This window comes from Rutidosis leptorrhynchoides, chromosome 1 (genome assembly GCF_046630445.1).
Source record: "Rutidosis leptorrhynchoides isolate AG116_Rl617_1_P2 chromosome 1, CSIRO_AGI_Rlap_v1, whole genome shotgun sequence".
NCBI lineage: Eukaryota > Viridiplantae > Streptophyta > Magnoliopsida > Asterales > Asteraceae > Rutidosis > Rutidosis leptorrhynchoides.
The window spans coordinates 537,028,940-537,043,716 of NC_092333.1; the positions used below are offsets into that span (position 1 = coordinate 537,028,940).

A 14,777-nucleotide genomic window follows, 5' to 3' on the forward strand; every position below is an offset into this window, starting at 1 on the left:
GTCAAAAGTTAAGGCAAACTGATATTTCCTTATTTCAAACTTTTAAGATAACTTCATTTATACTCTTCCTATAATCGAATCGTTTTATCCATATTACCCAATGTTGATAAAACAATATTTTCAACTCATATTCATCATTCTTGTTGTAAAGAATGACAATCTCTATCAAATTTCACGACTATGATTTTCATGAACTCCTTTCTATTTTGTCTACCCTAGCGTGGTGGCATAAACGCTCAAGGTTTAAATGAGCTCGATATTATTCATAACACATTTTATATATCCAATTTACTGAAATGACTTGTATAACATCATCATTTTGAATGATTTTCGCATTAATAATAAAATTCACTTCGTAGAAGAACTTGTAGAAATTATGGTTTGTATGATTTTAATTCTTGAAACAGAACAATATTCTATCCGTTGGAATTCACGCAAGGCCCCGAGCATACCTGGGAACGTGAAAACCAAATAAAACATAAATATCCTCTTCTATGTACGAACAACACCGATTAATGGCAACAACTAAATTTCGGGACGAAATTTCTTTTAACGGGTAGGTACTATAACAACCATCATATTTTCATGCCTGAATTGACTAATTTGACTATAGGGTTGTTATCCATACGTAATATATAATTAAATTTGACATTGATCAAATATTTATTTTTAGTCGACACTTTTTGTTAACTAAAGTTTACACTAATTATATAAAATAACTTTAGTTAATATTAATGCGTATTATATTTAAAACTATATGTAACATAATTATTAATTAAATGATAAGTTATTTTAATCATTATATATATTTTTAGCTTATAAAAAAATAAAAATAAAAAGAAATAAGATTTTTTTTTATAAATTAAATAATGAGCCCATGAATTTTGACTAAATATTTTCAAAAACAAAAACTTATTAAAAACATTTTTAACATGTTTTATTATTTTGTCAAAATTGGCACCTTTATTTTATTATTTTTTTTCTTTTCACCAACCATTTTTTATCTATAAATACATGGCTTCTCATTCATTTTTTCTTGCCAAACACAAAAACTTAAGTTATTCTCTCAAAACCTTGAAGAAAATTTGAGGTACTTTCTATGTTTATTAATTTTTTTTCAATATTGTCATTTATATTTATATTTATTGTACATTCTTTGTAAAATTCAAAATTAATTATGTTTATATGTTATAATTAGTATTATAAGTATTATGATGCATAAAAATAATTTTGATAATTTATGGAATATTATTTATAATTAAATACGAATTATGTAGTGTTTAAACGTAAAAACAATGTAAAATCGTAATAAATACTTTTAACCAAAAATAAAATATATATAATTTTTTTCTGAGTTTTGAAAACTTATATAGATCTGAAAAAATTATAAAAATAATTACTTGGGTCGAATTGGTATTTATTATATAATTAAACTCTATTATTATGTAATTCGAAGGTAAATTAAGAATAAATATAAAATAATAAAAAATATTGTTTTATATATTTTTCTACAGGTTATTAGACTGATAGAAACTTATAAAAATTATAAAAATAATTATTTGGATTTATTTAGTAATTATGTAGAATTAAAATTGTTTTGTAAATACATTAAGGGTAAAAACAATAAATACAAAAATATAATAAAAATATTTTCTTAAATTTTTCTACTAATCTATATGATTAACTAAGACTATAAAAATTATGTATGTAATTTTTAGATATTTAATTTATTATTTAGACATTTTTGAATAATGTTCGATTAATAAAACACTATTATTTTTGAAGTAATTTAGGTATTTATTTAAAGGTAATTATATTTAATATATATGACATACTAAGGAATAATAACTAAATATTAAATAAAACTTAGATTATATTATCACATATATAATTATTAAGTACATTAATAATTCGTTGTGTGTATACACCTAAAGTGAAGGTTAATCAAAGATAATGTATAATTCATGTGAACTTCATCGCTACTCACGGTCGTAAGTGAATGATGTCTAGGTTGCCATTTATGGGTAAGCTTGTGGATCTCGAATGCCATGACTTAGAATCTGGTCAAGAATCCTGGGCCCCGGTTACATCTGGTCATTCCTGACTTATTTGACAGCAACGAAGTTTGAGTAGAGTTGTACAACATCTTGCTAAAGATTAACCCGAACTTTCTAAAATTGGAAAATTACTATAAGTGGAAACTTTCCATAAATAGTAACCTTCCGAAAATAGAAATTCTTTAGTGAACCATTACTATCAATATAGTACTATATACTATTGTCTGTTAGGCAATGTCTGATCATACGTTCTATCTCTAGGTTGAGATCTCGGTCACGTCCTTCCGTTCAATTCTTTCGTGTGCTACTAAGGTGAACTTCATAGCCCCACTTTTTACTGTTTCATAACTGTTTTACAACTTTTGGGGTGAGACACATGCTTGCTTTATAACTGTTTTACACTTAGACACAAGTACTAAATTGTTAACTATGCTGTCATGCTTTGATTCATGCTAAATCCCTACCGTAATATCGTCAATTGCTACGTTTAAATGCAAACTTAATTATTGTGAGTAGGCCTATTGAGAGTAACGTCTCTAACCATTCGACCGTTGATCTTTGGTTACATAATAATGATTCCACGACACTGACAGTACAAGGTGTCATAGGGTAAACTTGTTTAGTAGCAATATTACAAAATGCAGCAACACTTTTAGATTGATATTTCTATATCAATCAACTTTAAACTAAATCTTGTGGTCTAAAACTTTGGATATTATTTATAAACCTGTGAATTTCACTCAACCTTTTTGGTTGACACTTTAAGCATGTTTTGTCTCAGGTGATGATTGAGCTAGCTGTTTGCAACTTTATGATGATAGACTTGATGCTTGCATGGAGTCCACATCGCATATTATATTTTAGTTCATAAACATTTATTTTACGTTTTAATAATAATGTAAACATGTATTACTGCTTCCGCTGTTTTATTAACAAAGGTTTTATTTAAAAAGTCTCATATAGAGTCGTTCTCGTTTATACAACTGTGTTATGATATGATTGGTCACAATTACCCCTGGTCCATTTTGGGGGGTGTGACACAACGGTTGTCGGTACTTAACAAAGAACCGGATGTCGATTCCCCCGAGTTTCTCCTACGAGTATCTTCACCAAGAATCAAATCCCATATTGCTTCAAACGCTAGCTTAGTAGTTCCTGTAGAGCTACTAATCGCGGTAACCGTACCCGACCAACTTTCCGGTAATGATGAAAGCAAGATTAGTGCTTTTAGTTCATCATCAAACTTAATCTCTACCGATTCAAGCCTTGAAACGATATTATTAAATTCATTGATATGATCCGTTGCACTCGTACCTTCCTTCATCTTTGTATTGAACAATTGACGCATGAGAAGTACCTTATTAGAAGCGGTAGGTTTCTCATACATGTTAGAGAGTGCTTTCAAGCAAGCAAACATCATCTTCTCATTCACAACGTTGTATGCAACGTTCTTAGCAAGTGAAAGACGAATAGTGGCCTAAGCTTGATGATCCAAAAGCCTCCAATCGGCATCGTTCATGCTTTCAGGCTTGGTCTCTAACAAGGGTTGGTGTAGCTTCTTTTGATACAAGTAATCTTCAATTTGCATCTTCCAAAAGCCAAAGTCTCTCCCATCGAATCGGTCGATTCTAAACTTTCCGTCTTCCGCCATCGTACCCAATGTCGAAACCTTGAGCTCTGATACCAGTTGTAAGGATATTAGGACCCAAAACAACGCAAGTGATTCAACAAGATCACTCACCGATAGTAATTCTACAAGATTACTAACCCACTTAATGAACGAAAGATTATAAATGCAAGAAATGTAAATCGACACAAGAGATAACGTGGTTATATGCAATCGTTGTGATTGCTTTAGTCCACGGACCAACTAGAGAATGTATTTACTGAATATTTGTGGTGTGTTTACAATGAGTTACAAGAGGGTCTATTTATAGAATGATTTAAGGAGTAAGCTAAAAACAATTCCTTGAAGCTTCATGTGAGTTTCCTGACAGCTTCATGGAGGCTACATGTGAGTTTCCTGACAGCTTCGTGGAAGCTACATGTGAATTTCCTCACAACTTCGTAGAAGCTACATGTGAGTTTCCTAACAACTTCGTAGAAGCTACATGTGAGTTTCCTAACAACTTCGTGGAAGCTTCGTGTGAGTTTCCTGGAATCTTCCCTCTAATTGTTTAAAGTTCTCCATATCTCCAACATCGTTTCTGATATAACTAAGGTATTTTCCAATGAAAATTGTCCCCCTTCATTTTTATATTTTAAACTAGAAATGATGCACTTGGTCGTCAAGGACTAACAATCTTTCAAAAGAGTACATTAGATGTACGTCAATTGGCGTATGGTGTTGCACCAGATTCTCTCGATGAGTATTTGCAAATGAGTGAAACCTCATCTTTTACATGTCTTGAAAACTTTTGTCATTGTGTCACTGATTTATATGGTAGAGAGTATTTGAGGGAGCCAAATGCAACCGATATAGCACGTTTATATAATGCTCACGAAGAGAAACATGGTTTTAGGGGGATGTTGGGTAGTATTGATTGCATGCACTGGCAATGGAAAAATTGCCCAAATGTGTGGAAAGGGCAATACACAAGAGAGACCAAAATGGGCCAACAGTCATGCTCGAAGCGGTTGCTTCACATGATATATGGATTTGGCATGCGTTTTTTGGTATGGCGGGTTCAAATAATGATATTAATGTTTTAAATAATTCTCCTCTTTTTGATTCACTTAAAAGTGGATCAGCGCCACCTGCATCATTTTATGTAAATGGCCACCACTACACAAAAGGGTATTATCTTGCTGATGGTATATATCCGGATTGGACAACCCTTGTTAAAGGATATTCACAATCAACGGATGAAAAACGTGTGAAGTTCAAAAGGTTTCAAGAAAGTGCTCGCAAAGATGTTGAAAGAACATTTGGTGTTCTTCAAGGTAGATTTGTTATTTTGAAATACCCGGCTCGATCAATAAGATTCAATAAATTAAGAGAATACATGAATACTTGTATTTTGTTACACAATATGATTCAAGAGGATAACGGGTTTCAAATAAGCTCAATCGAAGAAGCAATGCTTGCTGATCCAAATAATCGTCCAATAAGGAATATCATAAATAGATCAAGAGATCGGGATACGATTAATAGAGAGATACGAGATCGCAGAGTGCACAACAGACTACGAGAAGACCTCACGAACACATTTGGAGCTTGCCAACAAACTTTTGTAGCGTTAATTAAAATTTCAATATAAATATAATAAGTCATTTTTATTTTAAGCATTTTAATGTTATGTAATTTTTATTTTAATCATTTTATTATTATGTAATTTTTGTTTTAATCATTTTATATAACGAATATTTAATATATGTCATTTTAATTAACTTTTATTTTATATAAATATGTAATTAATTAATAAAAAATATAAAATACTTGCCAGATCAGCAACCCACAACAGCACAACAATACATTTACCACAACGCCCACTCATTTTCACAACAATGTCACGTCAGCAAAAATCTCCTCCAAAACACCATAACATCACAACATTCTAACTTTGCATAGAGAATGGTCTAAGGAGCATATGATGCGTTATCCCCTTTAACCTCGAATAAGGTGGTTATTAAAGTGTGTTTTAAAGGTTGACACCTAAGCAAAAAAATGGGTGAACAAAATACTGAACCAATAAACATGCTTGTATCAAGTTGGTATGCTATACCCCCTCATTGTTTATGTATATTAACAAAATTATGAATCGTATTAATACAAATTTGTACTGTTTGAAGATATCTCATGTAACTGTACCACTGCTATCGGTCATCGGAAAAGCTGAGTGCAAAGGCCTCATATCTGAGATGTGTTCAGGTTTGTCAACAAGTAGGTCCCGTTTTTACCACTATCAGAGCATGTTAATGTGTATTGATTACCCGTTTGCTCAGACTGCCATAACGCACTCCGTTAGTCCCAATTCGTCCTAGTAAAAAATATGAAATTTAAAGTAGTATATTAGGTTTAGTTGACTGACCATGCAAGTCACCGGATATGTGTTACAGCTTCACCTTGAAGTAGGTACATGTTTTGATTAGAAAATGATTAAATTCCTGCTCTAGGTTTTGATTCGAGATATATATCAGTGAGTGTTCATATCGATATATGAATGTATGTACATGTCTAAATTGTATATACAGATAATGATGATGATGATGATGATGATGATAGAATACAGTAGCAATAGATCACAACAATGTGCCAAGATTCATTAGTTGAAAGTGATTACAAGCTTGAGAGGATTTGGTGAACTAGGTGTAGGTTTTTGGTGTACAAGTGAGGGAAAAGTTTGAAGTTTAAGCTATCTAATTGCTATTTATACTAGCTTAAGGTAACAACAAATCTCATTTATTATATTTGACCTAACAATCTCCCCTTTAGATGTGATTTGTTGTTGATAGTCTCTCGTCTTTGATTATCTTTGATGTCTTAAAGTCTCCCCCTTGGAATATGCATAGTTGTTGTAGTTGTTGACTAGAAATGAAGAATCTTAGTTGTCGATGAATGGTCACAATGCACACCATCTTTTGATTCTAACGTTGTTTCTCCCCTTAGTGTACGTTGTCCAAATATGTCTTGATGGAATTGAGAGGGGTGTAGAAAAGATCTTTGTTGAAGAATTTCTTTAGCTCCCCCTTAAATGATGAATCATCCCCCCCCCTTCTCAATCGAACATAGGAAGTTAGAATTGTTGTTGGGAAGAGTTTGTTTCGGAGATTTGATGCGGAAGTTGGAGTAATGGGTTTTTCGGTTTGCTTTATCATTGTTTTCGACGGACAACTTGTAAGCATAGTCAATTAAATTGATTGAACTTCAGTTCCATCGAGGTTTGATCACAAATCTTGTGTTCAAGGAAAGTAACTCTTTGAATGAGTACTTGAATGGTTTTGAACACATCTTAACAAATGATGTTTTGATTGAGTTGATGGATGAACTCTTCGAACTTGATTGCTTCGGTTTATGAGAAAAGCATCCGTATTGATCATGAAATCTGGTAATTTCTCCATTTTCCCCATAAGTAGGTTCCAAAAATGGTTGATTAAGTTTAGTTTGGTAACGAGAATAAATCCGCTCTCCGTGAGAAACAAATATGTGAGGTTGAGTAACCTTGGGAATCTCTGTTGAAGGAGCTTTCTTCTCAATTGTAGGGAAAGAGCATATTGATTATGAAATCTTCGCTTCATTGCAATCTGGAATTTCAACTTGTATACCCATCGACACCATTGTTAGTTTTGAAATTGGTGTCGATTTAGCATCTAATTCATGTTGCAAATCCGCAATGCGTTTGTTGAAGTTTTGAGTTAATGCTTGGTTAAGAGTCTCATGATCAACATTAGTACGAAGATGTAGGATGGTCTTCGAATCAAGCTCACGTTCGGACTTCAACTAATTATTTTCCGCTTGAAGAGTCTGAATTGCCTGAGCTGAAAGATTGATTTCTGATTTAAGCCGATCATTCTCTTGTCGTAGCTTCTTGTTTTGTTCTTCAAGTGTTTGAATTCGAACGGTTTTAACCGCAAGTTTATATTCCCTTCGAATGAGCTCTTCTAGCTCATAATCTTCTGAAGATGTAAATGAAGCTTTACTCGTCATTTGAATACTCGTCATAATCTTCTGAAGAAATTTTAACGGGAATTGTCAAATTTCCTGACTCCGCTAGTCCTTTTTAGTTAGTGAATTAACCGAGTCAAGTAAACTCTTGTTGGGCTTTATCTTAGGCCTTTAAAAATGAGTCTTGGACTTCTAAATTTGAAATGGGCTTAGAACTTAGGCTTATAAATTAACTGGACCTTAGGATGGTTGTTGGACTCGTGTGCTACTTGGGCAGTGTTGTAAATCTCCTTATTTCTCTCCGAGATCTTGTTTCTTAAAGGTGGCTGAGACGAGATGTCGATCTCTCCCGAGATTTTCCGGTCAAGGGGGTCAAACTTGGTCAAAGCTATGATTTATCGGATTTTCTCTCTCATTTTAAGAATTTTGTCGTTCATTTCTCGAATCTTCTCGCAGAATCTAGCAATTTCTCTTATTTTCTCGAATTTTCATATGAATCTCCTAAAAATGTATATAAATATACATATATTTATCTATTTATTTATATTTGTATTAAAAAAAAAAGTCAACGTCCGAAATTTCTTCGAGAAATTTTCGAGATCTCCCAAAAAATGTTCAAACGAAATCTCCCCGAGATCTGAATTCTCCACCTATAGGCTGAGTTAAAAGAAATTAAAAACATCAATGCTAAGATTACACCTTCAAGATTGACAACTACCCACTTTAACCACTTAACCATTAACCACTTGGATTAATCTGATTCAAAGGGCAACATAAATTTATTTAACCATGATACTGTTCAGTCTCTTTCACCCAAATAAAAGATGCGGATCGAGCACCCTGTGTCTTTTGGTTTCTTCTTCTTCAAACTCACAAGCAGATCTGTGAATCACTAAATCCTTTCACTTTCAATTCGTTCTAAGTAAAAACAAAACGATTCAATTAATCGAATCGATTCACCCTCGTTATCTTCTTCGTCTCTTCACGTCAAATAAGAACCCTAAATTCCCAATCGATTTCTTTTCAATTCTTAAACCCTTCTGCAACAGTTAATCGATCATAGGTGGTTGAAAATTGGGCAGCACTTCGTTATAAATTGAAAAATTGGTATTGCAACCCTCGGTCGATGGTGTCACTTGTTTCGGTCGATGGTATCAAGTGTGTCGGTCGATGGTGTTAAGTGGTCGGTCGATGGTCAATTTTCCAGAAGACAATCGGTTGCAAAGGTCGATTGATGGTGTTCTAAGCAGAATGAAGAACACTATGAAGATTCCGGTGACCGGAAAAGTTTGTTACAGTGGTCCTACGGTGGCTCACTTGCTCAATACCTACTGAAAATCACTGGAAATTGAAGCCGAATATTCCTAGAACACTATAGAACACAACAAGGTACGAATTCGAATATGAAACATCTTAGTTTTCAGTTTTGATTTAGTGTTTGAGAAAAATACTTCGTTTATGAAAATTTGACAAAATTAGGATCAATCGAAGGAATCAGTGCTTGAAATTTTAGAAAAATGATCTAGTGATGATTAGGAACATATCTGTAATCACAGATTTGATTGAGAACACGATTTCGATTTGGCGCCTAAAACTGTTTAAAAACAGAGATTTTGACGAATTTCGATTTTGTGAAATCTGAGAACTGTTTTGATGAATTATTGATTGACGAAGGTTTGTTGATGATTATAGAAAAGATTATGATACTAAGAACATAACAGAAACAGCTAGCAAGATCAGATCATGATGATTTTGGTCAAGAACAGGACACGAACCCTAGAACACTTGGAAAAGATGAATATGTGAATGTGAGAATGAAAATCGAAGCTAGATCGATATGATTAGATCCTTTTTGCTCTGATATCACATGTTTTGATTAGAAAATGATTGAATTCGTGCTCTAGGTTTTGATTCGAGATATATCAGTGAGTGTTCATATCGATATATGAATGTATGTATGTGTCTAAACTGTATATACAGATAAGGATGATGAAGATGATAGAATACAGTAGCAATAGATCACAACAATGTGCCAAAATTCATTAGGTGAAAGTGATTACAAGCTTGAGCGGATTTGGTGAACTGGGTGTACGTTTTTGGTGTACAAGTGAGGGAAAAGCTTGAAGTTTAAGCTATCTCATTGCTATTTATACTAGCTTAAGGTAACAACAAATCTCATCTATTATATTTGACCTAACAGTACACAACTCATGTAATGACACCCAGAACAATGATCGTTTAAGTTGACTCCGCGCACAAGTAAAACAAGCCCAGCAATCATCCTGTTGAAATGGGTCAAATATGTTAAACACAAAAAGCAGCAAATATGGGTATAGGTCAAATTGGTCGAAACAAAAGTCAGCAAAAGTATATTTTCTTACCCAGAAACAACAAGGATGAGTGAGAGGAGCCACGGGGCACGCTGATACGTCTTGTGCTTAGGCTTGGTTCCAGCCCCAGAATAAGCAGCAGAGGTGTATCTTTGGCTAACCCATCCAAATTGAGGACGCATCAAGAACACAAACCCAAGAAGAAAACCAGAAGAGAACCCACCATGATGAGCAAAATTATCAACATGTAGCAAAATCCCCACAGCCAAATTAACAACAATAATGATCACAATGGTACATAGTGCTGCCATCTGTATATATAGGTAGGTAAACATTAGAAAAAGCCAACCCCAATTTTGGGTTAATTGTTCAAATGTAATTGTTGATGAAGACTTAACCAAGCTTAGTGTTGCCAAAATGGCACGAAATAATATTTTTGGTCGTAACCCATCTTCATTTATGAACCTCACCCAACTAACACTCGTTAGTATTTATGATAATCAGTTGCACGGGACTATTTCAAGTACATTTTCCAACTTCAAACAGCTAAACCTTGTTGACCTTACACGAAACAGATATGAAAGCAAGGTGGACCTAGACACCTATTAGGACTCAACAAACTCAAACTTGAAGGTTTGTATTTAGATAGAGTAGAAGTTGTCACCACTGACAACTACACCACCGACACCCTACATGAACTAAAGGAATTGATCATTGGTTAGATCATCTGAAGATGGAGGACGAGGTGAAGTTGTATGACGTCGGAGGAATTGCATTTGTTTGCAGAATAAAAGTTGTTTTGAATATGAAGGTAATCAAGTAAAAGATGTATGACCTCATCATTTCCTTTCCGTCACTAACTAATCACATTTCACTAGCTAGTATCCATGACATACTCTTCACCATCAAATGCACCCACCTAAATAAATTATTTAATTAACACAATGTATTACTTCAGGTAAGTAATACATTTGCCCTCCCTATTTAGTTTTTATGAGCATTTCTGGCCGGAGGTCCTTTAGGAAGCAATCTCTTTTGCTCTAGAGTAGAGGGAGGGACGATCTTATCTAGTCGAGGGTTCTATACCCGCGGATGGAGTAGTGACTTCCTTCTAATCTAGGGTACGAGGAATGATTGTCTACACCCACCTCTCTCATATCCCACTTTCGTGGGATTGAGTATTGTTGTTGTTGTTGTTGTTGTTGTAATGTATTACTTCACCTTTAATACACAATGTACAAACAAAAAAGCACAAACTATTATACCGTCCTCAAAGATGCTTGAAATTGGCTTGGGGCATCACGCTAGCACATTGGCGCTAGGAAAGAAGGTTGCTAGTAGTAGTGCCAAAGATTGGCTTTGGCGCTAGATTAGCACTAGCGATACCAGCGCTCTTAGGAGATCATACAAATTGAAATCATCCATTCAATATAATCTTATAATAAGTCTTTTAATTTAATACTAAATAAATCAGTTGCAACTATCACCCAAAATCAGTGGCATTTAAATAAAGAAAAAATATATCAAGGAGTCATCCTGTAGTATATATTTTTTGTCTTTCCAAAGATATGTATAGGTTCACCTCTCATGATTAGACTTATTTTATGACAATAATACAATTAGACATCCATGTTAAAACGCAATTAATTTTTTTAAGAAGTTTGACTTTGACTATAATTAAATTAATGTTTTTCATTATCCACCACCAAAGTCATACAAAGCATCTTATAAGGTTGCAACTTGCGAAAATACATGTAAAACATACGCATTCACTCCATCTAAAATTCAATCATCTCTTCTTCCTAATTGGCCATCAACTCAATGCCTATAATTTCCTTTGTCTACTTATTATTCTTCCTGATCACACCCAGTGCGTCATCATTGTTAATAAGTCATGATGAAGAGTGTTTAGCTTTGTTTCAATTTAAGCAAACCATTCTTCAAGAAGATTACACTACTTCTTCTTTTAGTGGTGGCGTTCAAAAGTTAGATTCTTGGAGAAGACCCACAATTAGCAATATGTCAGATCGCGGTTCTTCAGATTGTTGTTTGTGGGATGGTGTGGTGTGTAGCAAAAATGAGGGTCATGTGATCGAGCTTGACTTGAGCCAAAGATCAATCCGTGGAACCATCAAGTCTAATAGTACTCTGTTTAACCTTGTTTATCTTCAAAAGCTCAACCTCTCGATGAACAATTTCGCTGAATCTCAAATCCCATCTGAAATTGCTCGTCTAAAGCAGTTAACAAGCCTTGATCTTTCTGATTCGGGATTCAGTGGCGAAATCCCAAATGAAATCTCACATTTGAACCAACTATCTTTGTTGGATCTGTCATTAAATTCACTAACGCTTCAAAATCCTAGGTTGTTGCAAAACTTGACTAGACTCGACAAACTCAATCTCACACAGGTAATCATCAGTTCTTCCGTACCACAATTTTTGGCCAATTTCTCTTCCTTGACATCAATCAACTTCGAAGATTGTCAGCTTCAAGGAAACTTTCCCATAGAAATTTTCCAATTACCGAAGTTGAAATATCTTAGCTTAGCATTCAATCCTTATCTCACTGGTTCATTGCCTGAGTTTCGTAACGACACCTTACTCGTGTATCTGAATCTGCTTAAGACAGGTTTTGTTGGGAAAATACCAGAATCTATAAGCAACCTAAACCACTTGGTATTCTTCGTGCTTTCTGGTTCCTTCTTCTCTGGGAGTGTTCCAGGTTCACTCTCTAACTTGACACAACTCACACAGTTGGGTCTTGGATTTAGCTATTTCACAGGCATTGTTCCTTCATTTGTACGTCTATCGAAACTTAAGATTTTGGAATTTCGTTACAATGATTTCGTCAAGGGGAATGACTACTATTGGATTGGAAAACTGGCAAACCTTGAAGAGCTCTATCTAGATGGTATGAACATATACCAAGAAATCCTACCCTCACTTGCAAACTTAACCAAACTTAGTGTTGTCCACATGGCAACAAATTATATTTTTGGTCGTATCCCATCTTCATTTATGAACCTCACCCAACTAATACAGGTTAGTTTAAATGATAATCAATTGCATGGAACCATTTCAAGTGCATTTTCCAACTTCAAAAAACTAGAGACTCTTGACCTAAGTGGAAACAAATTTGAAGGCACGGTGGACCTAGACACATTTGTAGGACTAAACAAACTCAATGGTCTGTATTTAGAAGGAATATCGATAGTCACCACTGACAACTACACCGACGAAACTCTACCTGAACTCGAGATATTGCGACTGTCATCATGTGACTTGAAGGAATTCCCTGCCTTTCTTCGCTTCCGAAAGAAAATGACAGAATTAGATCTCCCCAACAACAAAATTGAGGGTCTCATACCTGCGTGGATTTTCGACAACAGTCAAGAAACAATGTATTTTGTTGATCTTTCAAACAATAAGTTGATAGGAGAGATACCACCATCTATATGTCAAGCAAAATCCCTTATAAATCTGTATCTGGATTCAAACAGCTTGACTGGAACCCTTCCTACATGTTTGGGCAACTTTAGCAAGTCATTGGGGTACATTGATCTGTCAAACAATATATTTATAGGAGGAATACCACCATCGATATTTCAAGCACAATACCTTCGATATTTGATTCTGGGTTCTAACAGCTTGACTGGAACCCTTTCTGCAAGTTTAGGAAACTTAAGCAACACACTTATGTCCTTGAATCTAAAACAAAATAAGTTTCATGGCACAATACCAAATACCTTTACCCGTAAATGCTTCTTGAAGAATATCGATTTGAGTGAGAATCGATTTATGGGTCCGTTACCGAAATCATTAGCTAATTGTCCTTTATTAGAGGTTCTAATAGTTGGAGATAACTCTTTTGTTGGTGTATTCCCGTATTGGTTAGGAACTCTTACTGAGCTTCAAGTGCTTATCTTAAGGTCCAACAGATTTTCAGATTCTATTCAAGATCAATATACTTTTAGGTCGGATTTCCCCCAGTTACGTATCTTGGACCTTTCAAATAATGCATTCAGTGGTCAACTACCTGACAACTACTTCAAAACTTGGAAGGCAATGAGATCTGTTAATGATATCAGTTCGTCGTCTGTTATGGGAAACATGTATGTCTTTGGATTATCTATGGTTGTCACCAACTTCTCTATGTCAATAATAACCAAAGGTGTGAATACAGAGTATGTAAAGATTTTAAACGTATTTACTGCAATTGACCTATCTTCTAATGATTTTGAAGGAGATATCCCACAATCACTCACAGATCTTCGTGGCCTTCAGTCACTTAATCTTTCCAACAACCACCTTACGGGTTTTGTCTTACCGTCATTGAGGAACCTAAAAAGGCTTGAATCTTTAGATCTCTCCCATAACGAGCTTTCAGGAGAAATTCCTCGTGAACTGATACAACTTGGCTTCCTTGCCATGTTCAACGTGTCGTTTAACCATCTTGAAGGTGGCATACCAACCGGAGGACAATTCGATACATTTGACAACTACTCCTACGTGGGTAATCTTGAATTGTGTGGACAACCATTGTCCAAGGATTGTCAAGGTTCAACAACATCAACACTTCCACAAACAATCGATGAGTACGAGTCTCTCTTCCCGGATGACATAATAGATTGGGTTGTCATATTTGCAGGCTTTGTAAGTGGGTTGGTAATTGGATTTCTTTTGTGGAAATTCCTATATGCAAGATATTACAGTTGGTTTATTGATCGATTTGGGATGAGGAATGACACATGGGTAAGGCCACTACGTAACAAGAAGAGAAACTAA

The 14,777-nt window shown here is 34.6% G+C and overlaps 2 protein-coding genes and 1 pseudogene across 2 annotated transcripts; 2 read left to right on the top strand and 1 right to left on the bottom strand.

Moving 5' to 3' along the window:
- Window positions 1-4,615: 4,615 nt before the first annotated feature.
- LOC139842638 (uncharacterized) lies at window positions 4,616-5,317 on the top strand. Its single transcript, XM_071832758.1, has one exon. The coding sequence runs from the start codon at window positions 4,616-4,618 to the stop codon at window positions 5,315-5,317; it is 702 nt and encodes a 233-aa protein (XP_071688859.1).
- A 563-nt stretch (window positions 5,318-5,880) lies between these two features.
- On the bottom strand, window positions 5,881-10,303 carry LOC139886658 (RHOMBOID-like protein 1; annotated as a pseudogene).
- Window positions 10,304-11,813: 1,510 nt separating this feature from the next.
- LOC139842647 (receptor-like protein 7) lies at window positions 11,814-14,777 on the top strand. Its single transcript, XM_071832766.1, has one exon. It carries the CDS (start codon window positions 11,814-11,816, stop codon window positions 14,775-14,777), a length of 2,964 nt encoding a protein of 987 aa, XP_071688867.1.

Coding starts and splice junctions, on each gene's coding strand:
- LOC139842647 (XM_071832766.1), top strand. CDS start 11,814: ATGCCTATAATTTCCTTTGTCTACTTATTATTCTTCCTGATCACACCC.
- LOC139842638 (XM_071832758.1), top strand. CDS start 4,616: ATGGAAAAATTGCCCAAATGTGTGGAAAGGGCAATACACAAGAGAGAC.